Raw genomic sequence first — 27,684 nt, forward strand, 5'->3', positions numbered from 1 at the left:
AAATGAATGATGGCTGAATTCCATTTAGCTGCCTCAGTTTCAGGGTCCTGACGCCGTGCACGCTCGGTCACACTGTCATGACCTAATGGGACATTTGAATAGAACAAAGTCATCATTAACGTTATTGTTTACACCTCTCCTTCTCCGATACGACAAGTGAAAATGTCTGCAGTGAAGAGGACATGTTTTGGTCCCTCAACACTTCTTCCCATCGCCATTCAAGTTGATGCAAGTGGTGCTGGAAGTCCTGCTCTGCCCATGTTAAACAAAATACACAGTCAAGAGGATAACGTGTATTTAGATCAAACGGTTTGGACCTAATCAGACTGTCATGAACTCAAAGTCTGAGAGGCAAGTGTACAAACTGTTTGTCTCGTATATCACTATAACACTGCATTGATATTATTTATCACATCCTTGAAAAATGAATAGGACAGGGTTTCTGCTGTTTTCCACCAGGGGCATCCTTGTGTTTTTTTTTTTAACAAGGCCAATTAGAGGCACGAGCCCAAGCACGTGCAGGGAGAGGCGCGTCTTGCACAGTTCACTGCACCAACCATTTGGTGCATATGGAGCAAATGACGGTCTAACCGAGACCCACTGATCATTAGCGCACAGAGCCCATTCTCCACCTGCCTGTGCGCGTCCCATGTAAAATGTGACCTTCTAATATTCAGACTCACCTGTGGCCGAATCAAAAAATAAATCACCTTCAGGCCACTAAACCCCCCTCCTCTTTCTCACAGGAATGGTGTCTGCTAGAAGAGGGACGGGAGTGGAGGAGGAGGGGGCGGTGTCTCCATCAGAGAAGGATGGTGTGTAGTAAGTGAAGGGGGCGGAGGAGGGGAGGAGAGCGCAGCTCTGCTACTACGTCAGTGCACATCACAGGAGCACACAGGACCTTTTTGCTTCAAGTACTCGGGGTGACTCCCTGCACAGCAAAAAAAGAAAAAGAAAAGCGAATTCCGTTCACCCTGAAACGCGCTGACCTTCCCTCCAAAAGGTAAGCAGATGAATCATGTTCTTTCAATGTGCAATTCAGTCTTAACCTCCCTTTTAATGCATTGATTTCCGCTGCCGTGTCCGTTTCCAACCGTGCATGCAGGAGCAGGGGTGACATTTGGGAAGATTTCCGCGTGTTTATGATACAACTCAATATTTATTTAGGACTAAAAACCAGTTTACAGGCCTTTGCTGCGCAACGCAATGACCCCTAAACCTGTAACCGAAGGGAAGGGAATTGATTATTAATTAGAAATATTACAATCAGACAGGATTTTAAGATTTGCGGTTTGTGGTGCGAATTGCGCCCCTCTCTTGTTCTTGCTGGGAGGTCTTGAGCGTTAATAGAGATCAACATCATCCACCTCAGCGCTGTGGAGGAGGCGCAGAGGGGAAGGCAGGAGGTTACGAGGGTTATGTCTTAATGTCTTTTTAACACTTCATACGAACAGTTTCCCATCATCGATCCAGCTCTGTCTATTTGGCGATGGTTTTTGGCACCGATGTCCTTGTCTCTCTCCGTCATCTCCCCTTTTCTCCTCTTCAGTACGCGGAAATAAATCTGTAGTTCTGCCTTAACCGCACTTTTTCTTTATATTATAAAGAAAAGTTTTCCTGTTTATGTGCGGTTACATTTGATTCGCACATCAGGGCTCAAACGCGCAGTTTGTAGCCGGGGTGTCCTGTCCTGTGTCGTGCGCCGCAATGACCTTGTAGAAACCCAGCGGGGAGAATGTGACGGAGAAAGAGTGATGAGCAATTTCCCCCTGCTTTCCTCTGTGGTGTCGCTTTGCGGTGGTTTATGTGAGTGGTGCTGAAACGACTTTGCCCTGAGAGGGATGTTGTTTGAAACGCTGTGTGTGTGTGTGTGTGTGTGTGTGACCTTTTTGGATGTTTTAAACTCTGGGTCTAAAGAGGAATAAAGACTTAGCTGTTGGTATTATGGGATTTATGGTCAGTTCTGTGCGTTTACAACTTTACATGTCTGATGTGTGGCAGCCATCACTGCAGCTCAGCTTCCCACCCCACATGATAGGTGGCAGTGAGGGGAGCAGCTACTGTGGCAAAGCTGCAGGACACTGTGCAGCCCTCTTTTTTAAATATGACTTATAGTTTGTGATTGTACAACTCAACATCTGACTCAGACTTCAGCCTCTTCATTAGTCTCTGTCAGGCTGTAATAAGAGCTTTGGTCACACATTTACTTCGACATACAGTATAACAGCTCCTCTTAAAAGTCCACAGTCATCATCCCATTGATGACTTTTATTTTCTTCTTGCTTTGAATTAGTGTTTGTGACTGGATCTCTAAGAGACTTTGGATGCATTTGACACCCAATGATCACCAGTAGAGTTCATGCAGGGCCGGTCATGTTTCCATCCGTCAAAGCATCTTCTACACCTGTGTGAAGTTCTGCTGAGCCTGAAGGAGAAAAACCAACCAGCCACTGGATTCAAACTAAAGACTTTCCCAACAATTTATTAGAGATTTCAGTTTGAATCCTGGTTGAGTTGGATGTAATCATGGTGTGTATGTGTTCAGTATCTGACAAAGATTGCTACACGCTGCAAACCCAGATCCAACCTCCAGAAAGCCCCTTTTAGAGGTGCAGCGATTGGTTCATTAATTGAATAGTTGATTGACAGAACTTAAATCGACAGTTATTTTGATAATCAATTAGTTGCTGAAATAATTTTTCAGACAAAATGCCAAATATTTGCAGGCTCCGCCTTCTCACGTGTGATGATCAGATGCGTTTCTTTCACATATGTGACAGAAAACTGAACATCTTCGCGGTTTGGCTGAATGAGACAAATGTTGCTTCTCCTTGGCTGTGAGAAATTTTTTTCAATTTTTTGACATTTTACAGACAAAATGATTAATTGAAAAAATAATCAAATGAATTGATAATGAAAATGATCCCCAGTTGCTGCCCTAATCCCTGATGTGTGTCCATGTTTTTCTACAGTCTGACTCTGGAACAGGATTAACAACGTGTTGATTTATTTATTAAGATCTTTCATAATTGAGCCGTCACTCAACACCACACAGCACAACAAAAGCAGTGTGACTCGATGTCTTTGTTGCAGACGAGGCTGACATCCCCATTTAAAGGACTGCTCACACAGCTTCACACGCAGGAGCTCCACTTGAAACCAGGAGGAGCCGAGGGAGCTGCTCTGTTTGGTGTTGTCATTTTCTGCCTGCTACCCCTGCTGATTGGGCCGTGCTCCGGTCTGTCCGCAGAGATTAGCCCTGTCACAAGTTACAACTCGCCTCTCGCTGCAGCTGGGAGAAATGCTGCTGGATATATTAGCATAAGAGCTTAAAAAAAACAATAGTGCAGCGCAGTAGAGCACAGCTTACCATCTTGACTACCTTATCAAGGTGTTGTCAAGATCAGCAATTAGCACAGTCGTTTCAGCATTTATACCTGTGCTTCAAGCAACACTGGTTCATTAGCAGCGTATCGTTTTTCTAGACAGATCTCCTTTTTTGGCTTGTGATGCTGCTCCTGCTGAAATCTTCCTCTCTGCTAAAGATTTTGTGAGCCCAAGCGATAATTGATGGCCTTTTCCCTCCTCTCCAGATGGGGTGGGGTGGAGGATGCGAAGCAGCGATTAGTGTCAAGCACATAACTCTCCATTAGCAAGTGACAGTGCATTTTTTTTTCTCACAAAATAAGAGGCGTCCGGCTACCTCGTCTGCTTTTGTAAACTAATGCGTTAATTGTGTTTATAGTGGAGACATCTGTATCTTAAAAGCTACTGCACTTATGGAACAAATCATCAGGGATAATAAAGAGTTATTTTACACGTCTCAGACTTTCCTAATACTTTGAATTTTATACAAAGGAACTTATTTCTTGAAAGTTTTCTGGACCATGTAATTTGTTACTAATTACTGGGCAAATGGAAAGTGTTCAGCTAGAACCTCTGATTAATTCGATGTTTAATCTTCCTGTATAGTTGTGAATTATGGGAAAATATTCAGTTCTACAAATAAGGAGATTGTCATTTTTACATTTCTATTCGAGTGTGGATGAATCAAACAGGACACAATGTGATAATCAGTGGGTTTTACAAGTCTGACCTTCAGGTGTATTTTCAGACTTTGGACAGAGCTGTTTCCCATGCCAGTCTTTATGCTAGGCTTTATGCTGTCACAAAGACATGAGAGTAGTACTGATCTTCTCATCCAACTTTAAGCAAAAAAATGGAATAAGGGTTTTTCCTAAAATGTCAAACCACTCCTTTTGTACTGTCTCCGAAAATTGTCTCTATCTTCCAAGCAATTAGAACCCTCTATTAAGCAATTACAGGACCTGTAAAATAAAACACCCCCTCTTCTCTCCTGCACCACTTTAAAGAATAGGGTTCAGTAGATTGAAGTTAACACAGTAAACACACACACACACCGCAGCTCCAGCAGAAACACAAACAGCTTTGATGCACAGGGACGCCAGAGCAAAGCTTGTAGTGGCAACAATCTAATTCACACAACCATAAAAAAAATGAGAAAAAACATTACAGCCGTTGTTCACTGAGAGAAATGCTGCAGCGGAGCATCTGCAAAGTGCTCTGGTAATGATGTCTCCATAGCTTCACATCCTCTCTCCATGATTCATCCATTAAAATATCTCAACAGCATGAAGGTACAGACCTTCATGGCTCCCATATGATGATGTTGGTGATCCTCTAACTTTTCCCAGAGCCACCATAAGGTTCACATTTGTGGTGTCCAGTGAGATACCTTGATAACTATGGGATGGATTGCCATGGAGTTTGGTACAGACACATTTGTCTCAGGATGAATTGGTTTCCCTATAGCAGCATCATTGGGTCAAAATTTGAATTTGCACAAGCAAAACTAATGATATCCACCCTATCAGCCTCAGCTGTACTTTGTGTTTGGTGCTAATTAGCAAATGGTAGAATGCTAATATGCATAATAAGATGGTGAACATGATAAACATTGTACCTGCGAAACATCAAAGCACTGCAGTGCCTAAGAACAGCTTCTCACTCTTCGTCTCAAAACAGATAACACTGTCTAATTATGTTTCTTCTATAGCTGACTTCATTACCTGATGTGATTGTGTTGGCAAGTCTTAATTTGTCACATTTTCATGATGAGTTTAGTTTGCTTCATATTTGTAATTTGTCGGTTCTCAGCAGGTCGGTCATTTTCTAACAAACACCTTCAGGTAGAGAGAAAGACATTTTCACCGCAGCTCGCAATACAATTAACTAGTACAGGCATTACACCAGTGGAGAATGCTAATGAACCAAGCATTAGGAAATGAGACTGAGCTGCTGTGAAACCCCACAGGTCATACACACACAGCTGTAATGCTATGTTTTAATCTACAGTGCTGCAGGTTTTGATCTGCCCTCAGTCTGACTCCTCTTCAGTCCATTTTGCAGTGAGCGAAGCCAAAATGGATGCAGAGAGCTGACGTCACTCTGTTTGACATGGTGTTGCTAGCCGCCTTGGTGCCACCAGGGTGACAGTGCACACTGAGAGCCCGAGCGGGGGAACAATGACGTGACTCATGTTAGCCTGCAGTTTCTCCCAAAGGAGACTTGTGCATGCACAGCCCAGTGTCGGGCTGGAGATATGACCCAGTAAGCCTAACAACCAATCATCATACCCCCTCTCAGGCTGCTGATATGTCCTTAGCATGAATGGGCCTGAAGCCATGCAGGAACACGGTGCAGCTGAACTGAACTGTCACTCCCTGTGTGACTGTGTGCAGATGTCACGCTGTGGTTGGTGCAGATGAGCGGGAGCTGGACCGAGACTCTCTGTGAGAGGTTTTTATCGCACTGATACATCACCGCTGAGGGACGAGGCGACTCTGCCACCTCTGTCCTTGTGGCCGGAAAACAAGACATGAATAATTGATGGATCCTTCGCGCACGCCAAAGCAGGACTTTGAGAGAGAGAGAGTTACCACAAGAGGCTTTGGCTGGGGCCGGATGATGAGTCAAAGCCAGTATATACTGTATGTGTGTGTCTGTCCTTCAAAAGAATAATGCATTTCCCATGTCACCCGGCCTAGAGGACGTTTCAATGACTTCACCAGTGGAGGGGACATTTCTAAACCATTACATTATATTATTTTGATGAGTGTGATTAGGGGTTAATATTGATTTAACATCTGACCCCTCAGACCTGCAGGGTGCACGGCCAATAATCATTCTACCAAAGAAAGCTCATTTTTCAAAATGAGTATGTTTTTATAAAAAAAAGGCTCTGAAGAGGAGATTATGCTAATTTATATAAAGTATATAATTAAATATTTTGAGGTATTGAATCTTTTAATTTAGTCAAATGGAGCCCTAATTATGGCTTGGCAAAAATACTGTTCATGTAATTACTGCACAGCATTTCCCTCCACATTTCACTTTATTATTCTGACACTTTTAATGCGGGAGTGTGACTTCTACCGAGACATTATTCTGGAGGTTCCTCTTGATGGAGTTTGACACGGTGGTGCTGTGAGCTAAACGCTAATGTGAGTATGAAGTTGAGGTATGCCTAGTCTTATTCTCCACATGCACCATTGTCTCTGAGTATCCTGACAATAAAAATTTAGATTCATATTTGACATTTGACTCAAAAATTCAAACTCAAATTAGAAAATTTGACTGGATGATGGTGTCAGAGTATCACCATCACCAAGTTATTATAATTCATCCTGAGGGGAACATGGAGGTCTGAACCAAATGTCATGGCAATCCAACACTTCTTGAGACACAAAACTTCATGATGGTGCAAAAGTGAAAGCCGGTAGGATTCATCCTCTGGGGACCAATGATACCTGCACAAACCTCTCAGCAAAACATCCAGTAGTTGTGTCACGGCTAAAAAGCTTCAGACGCCAGGTATTTACTGTAAAACATAGATGTAAAGGCTTCTATGAACTTCATATACAGTAAGTGGAATATCTATAGTTTATCACAAAGACTCTGCCAGCAGTTTATACAGTTTGTTTCCTACTGCTCTGTCTGTACATAATGTTTCATATAAAGACAATCAGCTGCCTCGTCTCCCCTTTTTCACTTTGGCGAGCTGATGGGAAACGAACATACGGCTGGATGTAATCTCCTCCTGTGGTCTGAGCCCATCATGGCAGCGGACGGTGTGCTTTTGCACTGAGCGTGGGTGTTTGTTGACTGAGTCTTGTGGGGGGACATCTTCAAACAGAGCAGGCGCGTGGGCCGTGCCTGACCCGACCCAGGATGCCGTGCTCCCGTTACACTCATGAGAGCGGAAGAGACTCTCCAACTGAGCTATCAGTGGCGTGAGCGTGAACACACACAGCCGGGCTCTTATTGACTTCTGTGTGCTCGGGAGTGTTTTATGTGCGTCTCTGTGGGTTGTGAGGAGTAACAGTTAAAAACGCCCCCAGGTAACCTGTGAAGCTGACGTCACTGCTGTTAACTGATGTGAGCTCACCGTTGTTAAAGTCTAACTCCAGTAGTTTTACTGTTGTTGACTTCAGAAAGGACTTCATCTCTCACCATAATGATGTTGCTAAGAAACTGTCTGAAGAGTTTTATTCTAAAACGACATGTCAACAGTGATTTTTAGAGAAGTCACTTACTCAATCCATTAAAAACATGGATTTTGAATGTAATCTGTAACATGAAGTCCAGCCTGTATTTCTGAAAGATACTAAATCATTTGATAGATACTGAATGATATATAAATCTTAAGCCGGTTATGTGTGTTTTTTTTGTTTTGTAAATATGGATATGGATATGTAGTGTTTCAGGAATGATCTCATCATATTTCATTCACCTTCCCCGTCTTCTCTACACATCGTCTTTTTTTCTTTCTATATGTCATCATGTCGTCTTGATCAGGATTGTGCTTGAGCCTCTGGGACAATCAATCAGAGGAGAAAATTCACTGCGTGCGTCATCGGCGAGGAATCAAAGATGTCAAGAGAAATGACTTCAGCGCTGCATGGCATTACCAGCCATCCACCACTGACCTGATCCTTCCCACCTCACTCCCTCTCTCTCTCTCTCTCTCTCTTTTACACACACACACACACACACACACGCACACACACACAGACACACACACACGCACACACAGACACACACACACACACACACACACACACACACACACACGCACACACACACACAGACACACACACACACGCACACACAGACACACACACACACACAGACACACACACACGCACACACACACACACACAGACACACGCACACAGACACACAGACACACAGACACACACACACACACGACACACACACACACACACACACACCACACACACACACACACACACAGACACACACACACACACACAGCACACACAGACACACACACACACACACACACACACACACGCACACACACACAGACACACACACACGCACACACAGACACACACACACACACGCACACACAGACACACACACACACGCACACACACACACAGACGCACACACACACACAGACACACACACACACGCACACACAGACACACACACACACAGACACACACACACGCACACACACACAGACACACACACACCACACACACACACACACAGACACACGCACACAGACACACACACACACACACGCACACACACACACACACATGCACTTCTTTTCCACTGTAGCACACACGTCCTGGTGCGATATGTGTCATCGCTCACTCCCATCGTGCATCTTGCTAACTGCAGCGTCGGTGCCGTCCAATGAGCAACAGGCTTTAATTCAGCGTGTGAATGAGAGTGGAGCAAAGACTGAAGCAGTAAAACTACATTATAGACACAGTTTTTGCTGTTAGGCTGGGGGATCATTAATTATTAGCATTTATTCACTTTCCGTGGAGCTGCAGCTGCAAACATGAATTTAATCATTCCAGCAAATTGTAATTATGATAGGGTTGGACCACAGTTCATGTTTTCTTTTTACATAATTTCATTATTTTGTGTTTTTGCATATATTTGCCATATCATCTTATACTATATTGAAATTGGAAAAACATTCTTATAAATTTCAACTGCCCAGCCTTACTTCACTGTTTGAGTCTGATTATATCTGATTAATTGAATCCAGCTCCTAAATGTTCTTCTCTCAAGTCATAGTAAACTGAACATCTTTGGTTTTATAGTGTTAGTCAGTCAATTTAACATTTCACTCACTAAATGTTTTACCAAGAAAATAATCAGCAGCTTACTGAGTGAAAATAATCATTAATTGCAGCCATAATTGAGAGAACCTACAACAATTAGTCGACTAATGAATTTGTCAGTTTGAAATTGAAAATTAATCAGCAACTGTTTTGGTAATCAATTTATTTTGGTTCAATTTGAATATCTGCTGGTTTCCTTAGTCGGCTATGATTGGAAACTGAATATTTTTAGGTTTTGAACTATTGGTCGGACAAAACATGACAGGTCAAGACATCACCTTGGATTCTGGGAAACCGTTACAGACATTTTTCATTGGATATATTTATCATTAATCAATAAGGAAAATTGTTTGTCTCTGTGTGTAAACGTGTACGTGTGAAGTTGTGTTAATCTGCGTGGCGATGAAAGCTGAGGTTATATTTGGAGACAGGAATGACTCATCCTGGCGGGAAAACGAGGGGCTGCTAATTGGATGCATCTCTAAACGGAGGCGTTTACTTCTGTTTGATCCTGGTTTTTATTTCCACAAACTGCTCCGCTCCCGCTGCTGCTGCCCCTCCCGCTGCTGCTGCCCCTCCCGCTGCTTCTGCCCCTCCCGCTGCTGCTGCCCCTGCTGCTGCCCCTCCCGCTGCTGCTGCCCCTGCTGCTGCCCCTCCCGCTGCTGCTGCCCCTCCCGCTGCTTCTGCCCCTCCCGCTGCTGCTGCCCCTCCCGCTGCTGCTGCCCCTCCAGCTGCGGCTCCAGCCTGCCTGCACGTGCACAACGGGAAAGTCGTCTGTCTGTGACGTGACGTGTTCACAGGGAAAAAAAAAATCTGTCTGGGTGAGCTGAGAGCTGAGGATATTTCAAATATTTCAAAAGGCTGTTTCACCTTTCAGAGGCACCAATGATTATCACATCTGATTGTAACAATGAATGAAATCATAGTCCAGATGCCCCTAATCGCCTCTCAATGCACACAAAATGCCTTGAGAACAGATTGTGATCCATTGTGACCAACACTCAACACAAGAGCGAATGCAATTGTGTTGTCAATCCACATATGACAACTAGCTGGACGGAAATACATAATCGCATGTCACTTTTTCAAACCAGCAAGGTAGCAGCTAAGCAGCTAGCAGCCATTAGCCAAGCAAGCAAACACCATAACAAAGCTCCACAGATGGCTATCAGCCTCTTCTGTTCTTCCTCTATCTCTTTCAAACGAGATCAGATCTCATAATGGACCGGAGACGTATATTAATATCAGGCGAGATTCATTTTAATGGCAGGTGTAAACGGAGTCTTTGTGTTTCTCAAGATCAATACCACGCTGTCCAGAATCCCCCATTGTTGCTGCTCGTCTCATCTTCTCTTCACGGATTAACTTCAGCGTTTACTTGGAGTTGTGTTTCTGGCTACCCAAAGAACACAAGTCCAATATTCACTCTCTTTTAGCTGTGTTTTGGTCTCTGCCAACTGCTGAAGGAAATGTGTGGCTCTTCAGCTGCTAAATGCTCCACTGTGTTCCCCAGCTAGTCACTAGCTTTGTCTGCTGTTTGGTGCTAAGCAGGTAGATAACAGCTGGTTTATTGGTGCTTTTTAAATGAAAACAGCTGCCTGGAGCTGGATGAGAGCGCTCAGACTCAATCTTGCTGCGGGCAAGTTGTGGGCTGTAAAACCAGAACAATGAGCTGGAAAGATGTTAAAAAGCTTAATAGTGCTGAAAGGAACTATAGAGTTGGGAGATAATTCCCCTTGGGTTTGTCATTACAAGCGACACCTCTCTCGTCATTTGACACATTGCTACCATAAGAATAGAGTAGTGTGGCTTTAACATAACTCTTTTTTGTCTTAATATGGTATTAGATGATGCACAGATGATAAAATACTGACCATTACGTTCACACACTGTCCTCCACTGTACTCATTTTAACCCAAACCACCATATTTCCCTTAAACCTCAAAGTAGTTTTGGTGCCCAACCTTAATCACAGTGTTATTTTCTTGGCTCTTTTAGATGCTGAGACAACATCTTGGCCTCTGGTAGTTTGGCACCTATAGTTTATTGCCACACACCGTGCACATACAGTATCTCCACATATCTCCACCAGCCATAATGAGCTAAAATTAGGTAGGTGCAGGAAGTGACTCAAAGGTGCAGCAGTCTGGACATGAATAATGTGATTACACACAAAGGTTATGTGACAAAAACAAAGTGGACACAGAGTTGTCATGTGTTTGTCATGTGAAAACATTAGATAATAGTCAAGTTTAGTGATAAACTGTGGCACAGGTCTTTGGGCGTGGGGGAGGAGAGAGAAAGCAGAAGAAAAGATATTAACCTTGTCTAGCTCATGCTGTCAAGAAAATAAATCGAGTTGTGAGTGTGATGGAATTTCATCAAAGATAGTTTATTCAGAGAGTGGTTTCAGTGAGTCGAGAGGTTTGAGGGCGACGGTCGTGGTGGTGTATATGAACTGTCGATTGGTTTCTTCCCCCTCATCCATCTTCTTTGTGCCAGTAACCACTTGTCTTTTTCCCTGCCAAGAACTGTCCACTGCTAAATGGGTCTTGTATTTGCATTAAATAAAATGTCCTGCCGGTATCATGGAGTGCCAAGGCCTGATGTAGAGGAGGAAATGTATTTTGAACAGCTCAGTTTAGCAGATGCTCGTAATGTTCGTTTTAACAGTGCAGTAAAGGGTGACTGGTAGATGCTAAGTGGTGATTGTGCGCTGGTGTTGGACTTCTCTTGTCAGAGTCTGGCTAATGTGGTTATAACTCCTTCAGTGGCAGCTGGAAATCTCCTGTGCTCCTCTGGAAGGTAAATAAATGAGATGTGGGCAGACTACTCACAGATGAAATATAATATTCCCAAAGTACAACTTCACTGAAGAGTCAGACCATGTAGAAAATCAATGAAGCTTACAGCTTAAAACACAGCCAGTGATACTGAGTTGCACTGTTTCATTATTTAGAGTCACAACGATTGGCTCTTAAAGGTCCCATACTGTATAAAGTTTGCATGTCTTTTTTGGTTATAAAGCAGGTTTAGGTTCTGTATTAATGCTGTCAAAGTATCAAAGCCTCAGTCCACAGAGAAATGCACACAGCCTGTATTCAGAAACTGAGCCTTAAAACCAGCCGTCAGGACTTCTGGAACTTTGTGATGTCACAACAAAGCAGTCACCGCTCTCAACCATGCCTCAAGTCAGCATTGGTGCTCTTTTTGCTGTTAGTACTTAAGCAAGAGCAACCCATGATGGACTAACACTCATTAAGCAATGACAAATTAAAAAAGTTTGTAGTTTTTTTTAGTTGCTAACTTTGTCTCTTCTGTTGTTAAGTGCTGGGCAGGAGGTGTAGAGTTTCTCTGAGAACAGCTGCATGCAGCGACTGAAAACCACAATGACGAGAGTGGTGAGAGTGAGATCTGTAATATAAAAGAAATAAACTGAAAGAAAGGGCTCAAAATACAGCTGGGGGATACTTTTCATGGTTCGTCACTAACATAATCACGTGATCCAGTGTAGTTGACTCCAGGTGATTGCTGCTCATTCCTTTTACAATACAGGTCTGCAGTGCTTGTCCACGAGCTCTGCACCAGACCAGACAGAACCCCATCATAGCAGAAAGAGGAAAAGAGAGACGGGCTAAAGTTACGCTAATACATCTCAGACCTAAAACTACTGATTAAACAGAGATATCTCATCTTAATAACGTTGCATGTGTGTTTCACTGAGAAATTCCTCGCTGTGGAATGACAAGAAAAGCTGAACCTTGAAGCAGAAACTATCTGCATGGCCACAGACCTCCAAACAAACTGAACGACCTGATCTCATTCCTGTGAACAACATCAATCTGTTTCTCTCTATCAAACTGTTGACAGAGCACATTTGCCTCCCATGTTTAATCTTAGCATGTAGATGTCGGCTTCACCATCAATATTGACACACACTCACCATCAGAGCTGAGAAACATCACGCATCAAAGTGTCTCAGCAGAGACTGTTTTAATATCTCTAATATATCTTTAATATCTCTCCATCATAGAAATAAAGCTGAATCCTCAGTACAGCTCCAAGTCACTGGGATTCATTTAGTTCCCACATTTCTGCCTGCTATCTTTTGTTAGCATGCTTTTAGCCCACCACATTGTGTGTTGCATGTGTGTGTGTGTGTGTGTGTGTGTGTGTGTGTGTGTGTGGGGGCTCTGTTTCCCTTCCCTGTGGCGTCTTCTCTGCTCACTAGAAGTAAATGGGATTACATAATTAAGTCTTTCATCAGCAGCAGAAAACAGCCAGCATTTCTGCCCCCTCCCATCGACTGTTGATTTATTATCAATTCACACTTCATTACAGATGCCAGAACAGTTTGGAACACCACTTTGTTTCACAGTAAATTTTTACAATCTGAGCTCATCTGTTTTCTGGTTACTCCACAAAGCATTTAGACTTCCATCAGAGGCCACTTTCATTCAAAGACATCAGCCGTATACCATGAATGTATATTTATTTGTGATGATCTTAGTGATAGAGAAGGCAGCTACAGCTGCTCCGTAACCCTGCGTATTAACACCCGGAGAGTATTTGTTATTCATAGGCAGAGAGTCAACCAACACCCACTCTCATCTCAGTATCTCCAGCTTGTGAAAGGCTAATCGGATGGTGATGGGCCGCTTCATTGCTTTCAGATGGGCCTCGAGAGTCTCCTGGTATAAAGGTCGTGACCATGGTGACGAAGGGGGATCAACCAATCGTGTTACTCCACAGAAGGAGACAGGAAATAGTTTGAGTCACTGTGCAGCGATGGCTGTAGGAGGTTGCAGCTCAAGAGTGTCTAAAGTTACAGAGAGAAATACAGTTTTATTGTCGGCCTCTGCGCCAAACACAGAGCGGGTGGCAGAGGTGATACTACAGACTGACAGGACGAAATGACCTGGAAATAAGACGCCACAATATAAAACACATATTTTCCTTACAGTTGCAGTGACCTGTCCAAACCCAAACCTTCATGAGACGGCGCTCCAACCTCCGATAGTCAAGAGTAAAATGTGTAAAACAAGCTCCGATAGCATCATCCACAGTGAGGAGACACGTACAGTCTGGGCTACGACTGTGCAGCCTTTTTAGGTCTGTCATTTTGGTGGATAGAACTCCGTCATTTGGTAAATTTCCTTGATGTAAAAGTCTCCTTCGTAGGCAAGGAAATGTTCATTAAGTATTGATTTATTATTGAAAACTGGATTATCCATTCATTACCCATTGATCTGATGGTTATTTTGTCGACTAGCTGATTGATCATTTTGTCTATAAGATGTCAAATAATGGCAAAAAAACCCCATTCCCATAGTAATTTACCAGATCTCCAGATGTCTTGTTTTGTCCAACCAACAGTCCAAAACCCAAAGATATCCAATTTATTATAATATATGACAAAGAAAAGCATAAAAGAAGTTGGAACCATCAAATGTTTGGCAATTTTGTTTAAGAAATTACTTAAAAGCTGAAATTATTATCAAAATAGCTGCCGATGAATCTTCTGTCAGTTTATTGTTTGGTTAATTGACTAATCGTTGCAGCTCTACACATATTATTCTTTAAACTTCTTTGGAAATGATAAAGCATTATGGTGCAGCAATAGCAATAACACACACACACACGCACACACACACACACACACACTTTGATGGCAGCACTGTGGGTAGATGTCAAAACTGACGCAGATACAGTTTAATTGATTATTTTGTCTTTCCAGACAAATGAATTCTCCCCCCACATAGTATTTTCATTGTTTAGCCCACATTCTGCGGAGCCTGCAAAAGAATGAATCAGCATTTAAACACTCGAACACACCGCTCATGTTTTCCATCAAAGTCCACGGCTGTCCTCTTCACTGCACCGGCTTCACTAAATCACAGGAAACAGAACGTGGACAGAGTGTCTGCCATTTTCAAAGGTCTAAATCTTTGTGGCTGATGGACCAAACAACAGATTGATGTAACAACAGCTGATCATCTGAGTCAAGGCTGAGCAACTAATGCAAAACAATTTGCTACCATGACATGTGCAGTAACTGGCTCCATATGTTTGTGTTTTTATGACATCTAAGCTCATTTAGCCTGTGAACGGCACATGGTTGAACCTCCAGGCTGGGACTCCATGAACTGGTCACTGAGTTAACACAAACTAAAATGAGCAATTTGGCTGATGACAAAGCATCAAATGTCTTTCACAGTATTTGCTTGTGATGTGGTGCTGCCTGTTGGAGCGAGAAGCTGTTGAAAAAAAAGAGCAGCACAACTGTTTTTTTGGTTTTCTTTTAAAAACATAACCCCAAAATAAAAGAGGTTTGCTAAACGATGTCAGAGGTACCATAGATCTTTCCTCTGAGTCCATCCTGATCCTCACGTTTCTGTCCAAATCCATCTAAAGCCTGTGGCCTGAGGGACGTTTGTGAGCAGTTGGATTGAACAGAGTGAGAATGTCACTGAGCCCTCACCGACGTACACCAGGAGTCGAGTCGATTTAGCCCCCGATGCCTGAAGCGTTTGTGTTTCTGACCCCCACATGTTGGTCACTGATGCAGCTGTCTGAAGTGATACCTCAACACAAGAGACACTGGCTCTGTCCTTAAGTGGTGATGCGGTGCTGATATATGGTTTAATTATCCGTGTGGTTCAGATGATGAAGAGTAGAACCACAAACGGGAATACATTTTGACATTATTGTCTGTATTTTGAAAATAATGAGGGACAGCGATGTCCGTCTTTCAGTTGCTCACCCACTTTGATCCCGACTGAAATATCTCAACTAACTAGTGGCTGGATTGTCAGGAAATCTTGTCAATGACATTCATTGTCCCCAAAACGTTGAAGCCCACGATTTGTAATGACACCCTGACTTTTCCTTGAGGTTGACATTTGCGGTTTTGAGGGAAGATGACTCAATGACCGTTGGCTGTTGTTCTCACATTAATGTCCCGCTAAGAATGAACTGTGATCTCTTTGATGACCTCTTAACTTTTCATGTTGTGCCATCACCAGGTTCAGTTTTTAATTTACTTCACATATATTTTGGTTTATGACTAAATAGCATTTTAATAAACATTTTTACCTGTATGTAGGATAAGCATGTTAGCATTATGAATGTGAGCCCCATTTTAACATCCTTATTTTTTAAGATGTCATTTTGAGAATTTTTGATTAATGTGAAATCAGTTCCTCAGAAAGTCAGTGCAAAGTAAATGAGATGAAACACTATGAACAGGAAGTTTTAAAGGTTGATTTATGCCAAGCTGCAGCCGTTCCACATCATCAGATGATCAAAGAGAGGTATTGAAGCAGATTTGTATTCATTAATCTCTGTATTTACTGTGTTATTCTGTTCAAAGCAGATTGAAGAGAGAGGAGCGCAACTAACGAAGCGTTCCCTCTTCTTCCTGGTTTTCGTTTCAGCGAGCTTGTTCTTAGAAACTCACTCGTCCCAGAAGACCTTTGGGTCGTGTGATGTTGGCTTGGCAGTAGAGTGTGTGTGTGTGTCTGTTCAGCACCCCAGAGGCGACACAGGAAGCTTTCAAAGATTCCCTCCCTCCTGCCTGCGATACCCCTCCCTCCTCTTTTCTTGTTGCATCTGCTGCTTCCCCGCTGTAATAACATCACTGTGCGCTGGTTACACTTTTACAAATAGGTCAAAAACATTTTAATGAGCAGGAATGACGATAGTAATAGTGTCACAGAGGTTCGTCTGGCGCTTACCCAGCGTAATTGAACACCAACCCTGCCAACGTGCCTGATATTAATTACATGGCTCATTGATTTATTGATAACTCCGCTGTCAGGGCAGTCTGATCACTTCCTAGACACGGAGACAACAATACACACAGAGCAGATATTGATACCATGGTGTTGGCAAGGTTTGATAAACATGAACATACAGTGTGATAAAGTGGTTTGTCTCATGCATTATATTCGATGTGTGTTAGTGCCTTTTATCCTCACAATATGACAACATGAAAGGGCATAAGTGAAGCTTTTATAATTCAGACTGAAGACATATAACACGCCAGTCACATAGAAAATAAGCAGCGAGGGAAAAGAGAAAAGGAAAAGGAAGAAAAATGGTGCTTCGAAAACAGTGATTTCCAGTCATAGCTTAGCAACCCTAAGGAGGTGTGGAAAGCCTCTCACGCTTTGGAGTTCTGTGGACTGAACACAGTGTTTTTCCCCACTGTGTGAAACGTAGGCTAATGCTAGCAGCTCTGTCCTGTTTAGATTTGAGGATGTTTACACAAGATAGCGTTACATTTGTAGCACATCCTGATGCTTAAAGTGTCTGTGAAACTAAATTTTATTTTAAAGATATAAACAATAAAGAAACTATAAATTATAAATAAATGAAGACATTTAACCTCCATATTGCTCATTCAAGTATATTATTGTACAGTAAGCTGCAAAACAGGGTTATGTTAGAATTAATTAACAGTTTTTTTTCTTTATTTATATGTTTTCTACATGTTTCATCAATGTGAATGTAAGCTGAATATGTGCCACGCTAACGTTAAGAGCTGGGTTAGGGTTAGCTGCTGCAGCAGTAAGCCGTCCGTCGCAGTTGCAGTTGTGTGATTCTCTCTAGGTGTCACCATTCCTCACTTAAACATGGACTATAAGTACATGGATGTCAGATCTGAGTTTAGTTTTACTGTATCTATAATACACCCTGATAGTGGGTTGATTTCATGTGTATCCATCTGAAACAGGATGTTGGGGTGGGACATAACAGACAAGAGAGGTAGCTGTTAAACAGCTGACAGGGTTGGACCAGAGCAAACATGGAGGATGACTCAGAAGAACTAGATGTTATCCTGCAAAGCACCCTTGTTATTATTGCGGGCAGTAGAGAGTAGGAATACTTGCTCTACATTTCTGCTCATTTCACTTTAATAGCCGTAAAATTAAAGGTTTTATGTGATGGGAGAGGGGAGGGAGCGGCTGTTCTCTCAGCTACTGGTACTGTCTGAAAGTTAATATTGTAATGCTTACTGCACCAAACATTCAATAGCTCTGGTTTTTGGGGATATTGTTGTTGTTGTTATTGTTTTTTTCCATTTTTTAAAAGTTATTTCTTTTTGGCCATTTTATGCTGTTTGATCGAACCAGTAGAGACAGATAGGAAATTCAGAGAGAGTGGGGGAGGGGACTCACTGCGCAGAGCATATGAGCCCATGTGGTATGCACCCTAACCTTTTGGCAATCAGGTCCCCCTGTAATTTTCCATCCACAGAATATGAAATACCAAGGAAATATGTGTTTTTTAAGCAACACTTTACTTTTATTAGTATTGATGAGCAGTGTATGTGTTTATTAATGTACTATAGCTACTAAGCTAACTATAGCTCCGTCTGTGGGCACTGGTAACTGGAGTAACTGGTGTATGAACAGATAATGACAGTAAAACACTGGTATTATAATATAAAATATGTCTTCATAGGAGAAGTTGACAAATACTGTAAGTTGATAACAGCTCCTTACAACCACATTATAGGGTTTCATAAATCATTTATTGAATATTTGTATAATGCTAATAAATAAACAGGGGTACTTAAAGAAAAGTGGTTTTGAATGAATACCAAATGCAGCACTTCAGTTGTCAGGGTCTGTCAGTATCCTGCAGCACATTCGACCAGTGTCTGTCGTGTTGTTGGGTGTGGCTGGCTCTGTCAGGCTGAACATTTTCTCTCTCTCCCCCGCTGAGCTGCTGCTGCTCTCTTTAAAGGCACTGTGGGAAGCTACCAGAATGACTTCAGTGTTGGCCACAGCTGCAGTCGACCCCCATAGACTCACTCTCCAGGGGCACATCATCTTTGCTTGCTCTCCTGAGCACATACATGCTGGAGACTTGCTATTGTTGCAGACGAGGAGTAAACAATGGCTCATCTGAGAGACATTGAAAAACGCCAGGCAGAGGTCAGGGCTTCGGTAGACGAGGGAAATGGTTCCCTAGTGATGAGAACTAGTGATGTCACGGGACACCGGAGGATACCTATACATCACTGCAGCAAGATGACAAGATTTTCTAGGGGTGTCAAGTTACTCTTTAATGATCTTTAGAGGCATGAACAGGTGAATTTGTCCAGTATTATGAAAACAATCCAAAATAGATCTTCTGTAGCAGATTTTCTCTTTATCCCTTTAATCATCTGGTGTTGAGTCAAGTTTAGTTGAGAATCCTCAACTACGGCACAGCGCTGGTATTTACCTCAATACCATTTGGATACAGGTCAAAATGCATCCCTTGCACCAAATATTCGTTTACCAAAAGTTGGCATGAGATGTACACTGAGACACCTCGATTGTTTACTTACTCTTTAATCAGATAGTTCCTGATTTAAAGATAATTCGGCTGATCTGAGATTGTATTTTATGTAGACAATGCATTAAACCTTGAAGGTTGAGCTCATTCTGTCAAATAAAAAAAAGGTTTTGCAGAAAAATCTAATTATATTCCTCAAAATAATGTCTGGAGATAGTGTTTGTAAATCTGGGATATTTTTCAGAATTTTTTCGTTGATTTTGAATGAATAGTTTGACATTTTGGGAAATAGAGTTAGAGTTAGATGAGAAGATTTATACCACTCCCACAGTTTGAAGATGTTTTCACATTTCTGTTTGTGCAATAATTAAATAAAGAGATACAGTGTGTTGAATAATGATCTTAGGAGGTGCTGCGAGGCAGATTTTATTTCCCTCTCTTTCCCGTCTTTATGCTTAACTAAGCTAACTGCTAGCTGTTGGCTGTTGCTTTATATTTATTGAACAGAAATGCGGGTGGTATTCTTCGTCTCAGCTAACCCTTGGCAAGAGAGCAAACAAGAGTATTTCCCAGAATGCCTTCCAGGTGAACATAGTTTTTGGGGAGTATTAAGCAGATGATTATTACTATTCATGTGTAGATGATGTAGTGTATATAAAAGCTATAATATCCACAATTCCAAGCATGTCAGATGCTCACTGAAACACATATGGTAATGACGTTCCCCCTGCAGAGTTTGTTTTGGCCGTATGTTGAGCTTTTCCTCGGCACAGCAGGTTCCCATCAGTGAGACAAACAGGGGCAGCATCACAGCGACAGAGGTGTCAGAGGAAAGAGCGGGGATGACCCGCTGATGGATTCTTAATTGCCCTTTTTTTTGTGTTCTGTCCTACACTTTCCTCCTCTCCTCTCTACGTGATGAGAGCTACAGTATATATGATTCGAGGGATGTAGGAAATGGAGACAGGGCTTTTGAAATGGTGGTGGTGGCAGTTGCATGAGAAAGGATGACACAGGATAGAAAAGCAGAAGGAGCGAAGCTAAATTAAACTATAGAGCAATGAAAATAGTACAAGACTAGTTTTCAATACAGTTAGTGATCTCATAGATTTGGACAGATCTTTTAAATGTTTCACGAATGTCACTGTTCAGTTCACCATAAAGTACCATTATGTTCTGACTTCCCAGCAGCACCTATCAGGTTTTAACAGTGGTCTGAGTTCACAGATTGTAATCATGACTATGCCCAGTGGGATCATTAATCCATCCCTAGCAGCCTTTCACCTTTTATATACACTGCCCTGAATCGCACCACATTGCAGGCCCGCTTGTTAATTATAGATGTCTGTGTCGCAGCATGGTCATTATATATTGGCTCTGCTGTGCACTGCTGTAAATGCCACTCTGTGACTTGTGCTAGGCTGAGGAGAGAGCTATGAGATAACTGCTATTCAGTCAATATAGGCCACTGGGCTCCTGCACGCAGATGTCCGCTCCTGAAAGCTGTCATGTCCTTCTTTTCCCAGCCATTAGTGCTGAGCCAGATAACGCCAACGCCGTGTGAATGCCAATGGTCCTTTAATGTTTCACTATTAATTGGCTCTGATCTAGTCTGTTTAAAAATGGGCTTATAATGGATGTTTCCTCCTTACCTGCACTGTGCTGCCAGTGTAATGAATCATGCTAACAGAGGCCCTTTTCTTTGCTTTCCCCCAGGATTTGCTCTTTGAGTGAACGGTGGCCGAAGCCCAACAACAGCAGTGCAGTGGAGCAGGGAGCTGTCCGCGGTGCTGAATTCATCAGCTAACTGAAATCCCCATTGCACACTCATGTGCTTGGGCCGCTCCTGATACCTCCCATTCCTAGCAGCAACAGACCACCACCTCAACGCATCCAAGATGGACGACGACGGACGCTACAGAGACAACCGCTCAGACTTCATCCGCGGCGCCAAGGACATTGCCAAAGTGGCCAAAAAGCAGGTAGGCAAGAAGGTGGGGCGCGGCATGGACAAAATGACCGATGAGTACACCAAGCGTTCCTATAAGCGTTTCGAGGAGGAAGACGATGAAGACTACGCTGGTGTGCCAAGCAACGACGATGGATATTACCGCAACGACAGCCGGGCCAATGACGATGAAGGCCACAGCGACTCCACTGAAGGACATGATGAGGACGATGAGATCTATGAAGGCGAGTACCAGGGCATCCCGAGGGCCGACTCAGGCAAGGCTGGCAGCATGGACGGCGTGACGGACGCCCAGGCGCAGCAGTTCAGGGATCTGTCGGCTTACGAGGGCGAGAGGAGGAAAGACCAGGAGGAGCTGGCCCAGCAGTACGAGACCATCCTGCAGGAGTGCGGCCACGGGAAGTTCCAGTGGACACTCTACTTTGTCCTGGGGCTGGCGCTGATGGCAGATGGCGTGGAGATCTTTGTGGTCGGCTTCGTGCTGCCCAGTGCGGAGAAGGACATGTGTCTATCCGAGCCCAACAAGGGCATGCTGGGTAAGATCACTCCCTTGTTTCCAAACATAACAAATAATACCTTTAAAACATTCCTAAAACATTTCTGAACACATGGGAGGAGGGATTACACACATGAGATCTCCCCACTACCAATACAGTGAGAGTCTCTTTTATTTTAACCCATCCGCTGTTTTTACTGGCCTATCTGTTTATTTCCATCTCAGTGCCTCCCTTGGGAGTTTATGCCACCATTTATCCCTGCCTCATCTTGGCCGTTACCTTTGCAGTTTATCCCCCAGTAATTGCTTTTCTGTGGCCTCGTTGGCAGAGGAATTACAGCTATTTGAGATTCAACTGCCCGTGCAGCTTCTGAGCAGCAGCAGGAATTTAAATCGAACCCCCGGCCAATCCAAACACAATGTTCTCTGCTTCAGTTCAGCTGTTTTCTCGCCGGACCGTGTGTGAGTTTGGGTAGTTTGTAATTTTTTTCCAATCCAGTTTAGATTAAAACACGTCCACTTATGAGTTAGCGTTAGGAATAGGCTCGTTCTGTCGAGGCTTTCGTCATTCAGAAGTGGGCGTTGTTACATCTAAACTGGGTTGCAAAACAAGTGATGCGTATGAAAGTGATTGTACAGTGTATGCTGCGTGTCTGTGTTTCTGCATGTTGTTAAGTGGGCAAAGACCTTGTGATCATTTCCTATCCGGAGGGGCCAACGTCCAATCATAGGCCAAACCTGCCTTGCCATCTGTCATTAGCTGCCCTACAGGGACACTGTGAACAAGAGGTCTCCTCAGGATCACAAATTCAAACACATGCTCTATTTTATGTAAAGAACTTAGATATCAAGTATGTGAATAGATGTCAAGTACTGATGTAAAACATTATACAGCATCCAAAGTTCGTACACATTCTCTGCAGCTTGTTGAAAGAGACAATACAGAGGTACATCTCACTAACTGATATGTGAAATCCAACAATATAGAGCAACAAAACTGGTTAATACAAATGAATAAAAATGGATAAATACTACTGGTTTGAAGTAGATTTATATATAGTTAAACTCAAAATGCAGTTTTCTGAACTAGGAATGCTGCGGAATCCGCATTATTGAATCTTAAAAATCAACTCAAATCAAAATGGAGGAAAACAAAAGTTCTGTCGAGCTGAATCCAAATAGTAGTAACACAAACACTCACATTGTGCTGCAGCTGCATTGATGAACCCTGTTCTCCTGCAGAATGGGATGCCTGTGTATTGAACACCATGAATTCAACTCTAGCTCTGGCTTGATTGGATAGAGTTCAATAACACATATGCTAACAGTGGCCTCTGCGTGACCTTATCTATGTCACCCCCTCAGATTGTAGTTGCAGTACAAATGTTAACCTTTGATAAGTACAACTGTCTGCTGCTCAGTGAGCTGCAGCTCTGGTTCCAGTTTTTCTGTCCAGTAACAAACACTTCTTTAACAATTAAGCTATACCCCGCATTATTGTGTCGTTATGTTCACTGTATACTGTATATAACAGGTGTAAACATACACATAGTCACAAGAACACTCACACAGCTTGGCAAGAATCCATACCTTTAATTGGCTACTGCATTGTGTGATTTTCTTTGTACTCCATGTACAGCACAAAGTACGGATTGGAGTGAGTGTGTGAGTGAGTGTGTGAGTGAGTGAGTGAGTGAGTGAGTGAGTCAGTGAGTGAGTCTCTCTGAATTTGCATGTGTGCTGTATGTGCTGTGTGTCTCCATTCACATTCATACTACAGTAAGCATTAGCAGTAAAACATAACCTGGAATCCAAAATAAAAACTTTCTTTCTTTAGTTTTTTGGTGATTTCCAGAGGATGTGGTGAAAAAATGTGGAGCAAAGTAGTGAGGAAGGGAGGGAAAAATAAGGAAAGAAGGAAAGTTTGTGAAATACATGGAAAAATACTGAAAGGAAAAGGACAGAGGAAAAGATTGGAGATTAAATGATGGAGTAAGAAGTACAGTATTTCCCTCTGGGGTCTAGTGTTGAAGTACAAAGTCTTACAACTACTGAGACACAATACATATACCTCAAACTTGTACTTTTGATTAAATATACTTTTATTACTTCCATCTCTGATCCCCCCCCCCGTGTCATGCCAGTGTGGAGCCAGTAGGGAAACACGACCAGCCCCGATTCCCTCCCCCCTCTCGCTGTTACGCAACACGCCTGACTCATGCTAGAGAGCCTCCTTTGCTCATGCCTCTCTGCATCCCATGATTCCCAGTGTCCTTTTCCGCACCCCATCCCCCACTCTCACCCTTTTCTTCTCAACACAGACCAAATGGAGCTTCCTTTGCCGACACAGTGCCAGCCACTTAAACCTGACGCACTGTTTCAGACTCATGTGCGTTTTTCATTTACTATATGTGAATGGGTGACAGCGTGACAGTCTGCACATGTCACCTTCAATCGCCTGCAGAATATCAACCCTCGTCATCCAGATGTACCCAGAGGGAGGAATTCAGAAGCAGAAACACATCACTGGTAATAAGACCTCCATCCAAAAACAGTTATCCTCTGCAGTTTTGGCAAAATTATCATGAACTCCATAGACATTGCTAGCATAGCATGGATCTCATGTTTCCAGCAAGTCAAACATTTCAAATGAAGTAAGGAAATGAATGGCATAGTGAGGCTTTAAATGCCAAAGCTGATGCCTGTGGTACAGTGGTTTTGCACGATGAGCTAAAGTAGACGCTTTCACAGGCAGCAGAGAAGCGCAGAGTGGTTGTCATTGATTTGCCCTTGTTGCGAAGCTGCCGATGTTGCAACTAAAATGTAGCTGATTTGAGAAGCTAAAACAGAGGTTTGTTGCATGCTGCGGCTCCGCCAGATTTCTGGAAAAACATAATTACTTCTAATGACAAGGAGATTTAACACTGTTGAGCGTTCAATGCATTTCCAGAGATACTGTATTCTTGAGGAGTTTGAGCCCTTGCTACATGCATTTCCTCTTCTAATTTATTTGATCCGAAGCTATTGCACAACTTTTCCTGAGGCTAAAAGGAACCTTTGCATATCATAATGTGTCTTTGGCCTTTTGATTAACATAAAATCAACTGAGAACTGAGATTAAGGATGAAGGGAGAGAGAAGGGATGAAGAAAAGATGGGAGGAATGACTCCTGCTGGCAGACGATACAGGCAAACCAGGTTGGATGCTGCAGCCTGAAGGTGATAATTAACTATTTTTAGCAATTGAATTTTTGGTACACATTATTTTAAGTGGAAGTGAGTGTCAGAAATGATTTATTTTAGCACATTAATATTCAGCTAGCACCTGAAAATAAATATGCAAGCCATCAAGCCACAGACGGTTTAATTTTTTCACTGTGTTGGTATAAATGTTTTGATAGCTGTGACTTAAATGGCCCTCTTATTATTACATGTTTTATTACCTAATTTTGTTTGATCGAGATTTTATGAAATTATGCTGCAAAAAAAAATCAGCTGCACCCTTTATTTTAGCTGTTATTCTCCAGAGAAAATAATAACACCTGTTAATAGAATACAATCCTACATCATCTACTGCATGCAACCAATAAGCACCCCTGTAATATATGCATTTAAATGAACAAGGTTACAGAGATTGTGTGATGGTGTTCATGTGCCAAATAGAGCAATACTTATGCAGGTAACAACTCAACCAAACGATTTATTTCACGAGTTATTTCCACCCTTTGAAGGTGTGATAAGCCGCCGCTGTGGTCTTTGTTTGGAGTGAAAACCTGCATTCACATCACGGCGCTCGCTGTCACAGGGTGAACTGCTGCTTGAAAGCAATTGTATCCTTTTTTTTTTCAGCTTTCAGTGGTTAGCAGCAAGGACTGATGAGAAACTACTTTCTCCTCCGGTGCTGAAGAGCCTCAGCTCCCCGGCTCATTCAAAAAGCCCTGTGCACTCTGGCAGAAAGGGGAAAACAGGCTATTAATAGTGGCTCCCCCCCCCCCCCCCCCCCCCCCCCCATCCATGTACACACACATACACTACCCTGGAGCCTTTGGGAGTTGTGTCACAGCGCAGACTGACCACCGTCCTCCCCTCCCCTTTCTCTCTCTCTCTGTCTTCCTCGCTCTCCATTCTCCCCTCCCCCTACTTCCTCTTCACTGTGCTGAAGTGCCCAGATTTCTGCAGACTCTGCCTCTCCTCTCTGCACATCTGTCTTTCTGTACAACTCTGATTTTGTTTCAGCTGCGTTTCTGAAAAAAAGAAAAAGCTTTTACAGTATCTCATAAAATTGCACATCATAAGAGTTATTAAAGAATGCAAGAGAAAACAGGAGCTGGTTGTGATGTTGCACATGCCCTTCAACTGACTGCTCGGCTTAGCAATTCAATGGAAGTGAGAGTAAGGGCAATAAAAGCTCCAGGGACGTAAGAAAAATCTCACAACAAAAGCCAGAAGAAACAACATTACGACCAAACCAATAGGAAAATTATTTAACTGAAATATAATCCATAATGTAAGATTGTCTGTGTAGTTATAGGAAGCTCAGTTGTTTATCACTTAATCTCTGTAATTTTCCTAATTTCTGTTATTTAGTTGCCAAACTGCAAAATCAGAAAACTGCTGTACCTTTGAATATTGATGACAGCAGGATTTGGCTTTCAGTCAAGCTTTGTTAGACTCATAATCAATTACTTTGCCCTGAGTCTGAGAACAGACAAATGTGATGACAGAGGGAGACAGAGAGGGAGAGATAATGATCCAGTTACAGTGCTTAAAGGGTGACGGGTCAGCACAGCAGTCAGACTGCCGGCCTGAAGCTTTATAAGGGGGTTTGAGGGGAGATACTTACTGTATGACCCATCCTGGTCACTGTGGTTGTCTGTCCGTCTGTCCGTTTACGTCGATGCTGCTGCATTGCGGCGACGGCTATTGAGCCCAGTCATCATCGCTGGCTCGATGTTGCCGCTGTGAGCTGTATTGTTGCAGCTGTCTCTCTGCCCTGCCAGAGTGGAACACATACACAAGCAAACACACACACACACACACACACACACACACACACACACACACACACACACACACACACACACACACACACACACACACACACACAACACCCACGCACATGCCAAGTAGGAGTACGCACTTACAGTACACAAGAACATGGGGATATGAACACAAACACACATGCAGATGTGGGACTATATACACACACACACACACCTGGGGTCATGGAAACATGTGCACACAAAGAATCAACTGCAATCAAGGGAGTGAAAGTCACTTTCTTCCCCAATTCAGCTCTGCAGTGTTTACACAGACAAACAGAAAGAGAGGAGAGACAGCACACACACACACACACACACACACACACACACACACACACACACACACACAATTTAATCAATGCCCACAAAGGTGTTTTCACCTTACCTTGGCTTTTCTCCCTCATCAATACTGTATAATTCTAGCTGTGGCCAACTGTGCGTCCAGCTTCATCACCTCAGCTGTTACAGGAGCTTGTTGGACCGTGTGATGAATTATCTTAGCTGATCCAACAGACCTGTTTAAAGCCTGTGTTGGCTTCTTCTTCTGCTTTCCTGATAAATTGACTCCATGATGACTTATCTGTCTGACTCACTTGCACAATTTCACAATACGAAGCCAGCAAACACTATCAGCTGTTGTGCCGTGGTTACCATTGGGTGGAGGCGCAGTTTGAGCCCTCAGTTCTGCTACTTA

The 27,684-nt window shown here is 42.9% G+C and overlaps 1 protein-coding gene across 1 annotated transcript in view; it reads left to right on the forward strand.

Moving 5' to 3' along the window:
• The first annotated feature begins 810 nt into the window (after nucleotides 1–810).
• Nucleotides 811–27,684, forward strand: part of sv2a (synaptic vesicle glycoprotein 2A) — a 45,543-nt gene continuing 18,669 nt past the window's right edge. Inside the window, exons 1-2 of the mRNA XM_056381368.1 lie at nucleotides 811–1,003; nucleotides 21,201–21,989. Coding sequence (XP_056237343.1) covers nucleotides 21,383–21,989 — 607 coding nt within the window. The 5' untranslated portion in view covers nucleotides 811–1,003; nucleotides 21,201–21,382. The remainder of the gene's footprint in view (nucleotides 1,004–21,200; nucleotides 21,990–27,684) is intronic.

This window comes from Seriola aureovittata, chromosome 7 (assembly GCF_021018895.1).
Source record: "Seriola aureovittata isolate HTS-2021-v1 ecotype China chromosome 7, ASM2101889v1, whole genome shotgun sequence".
Lineage (NCBI taxonomy): Eukaryota > Metazoa > Chordata > Actinopteri > Carangiformes > Carangidae > Seriola > Seriola aureovittata.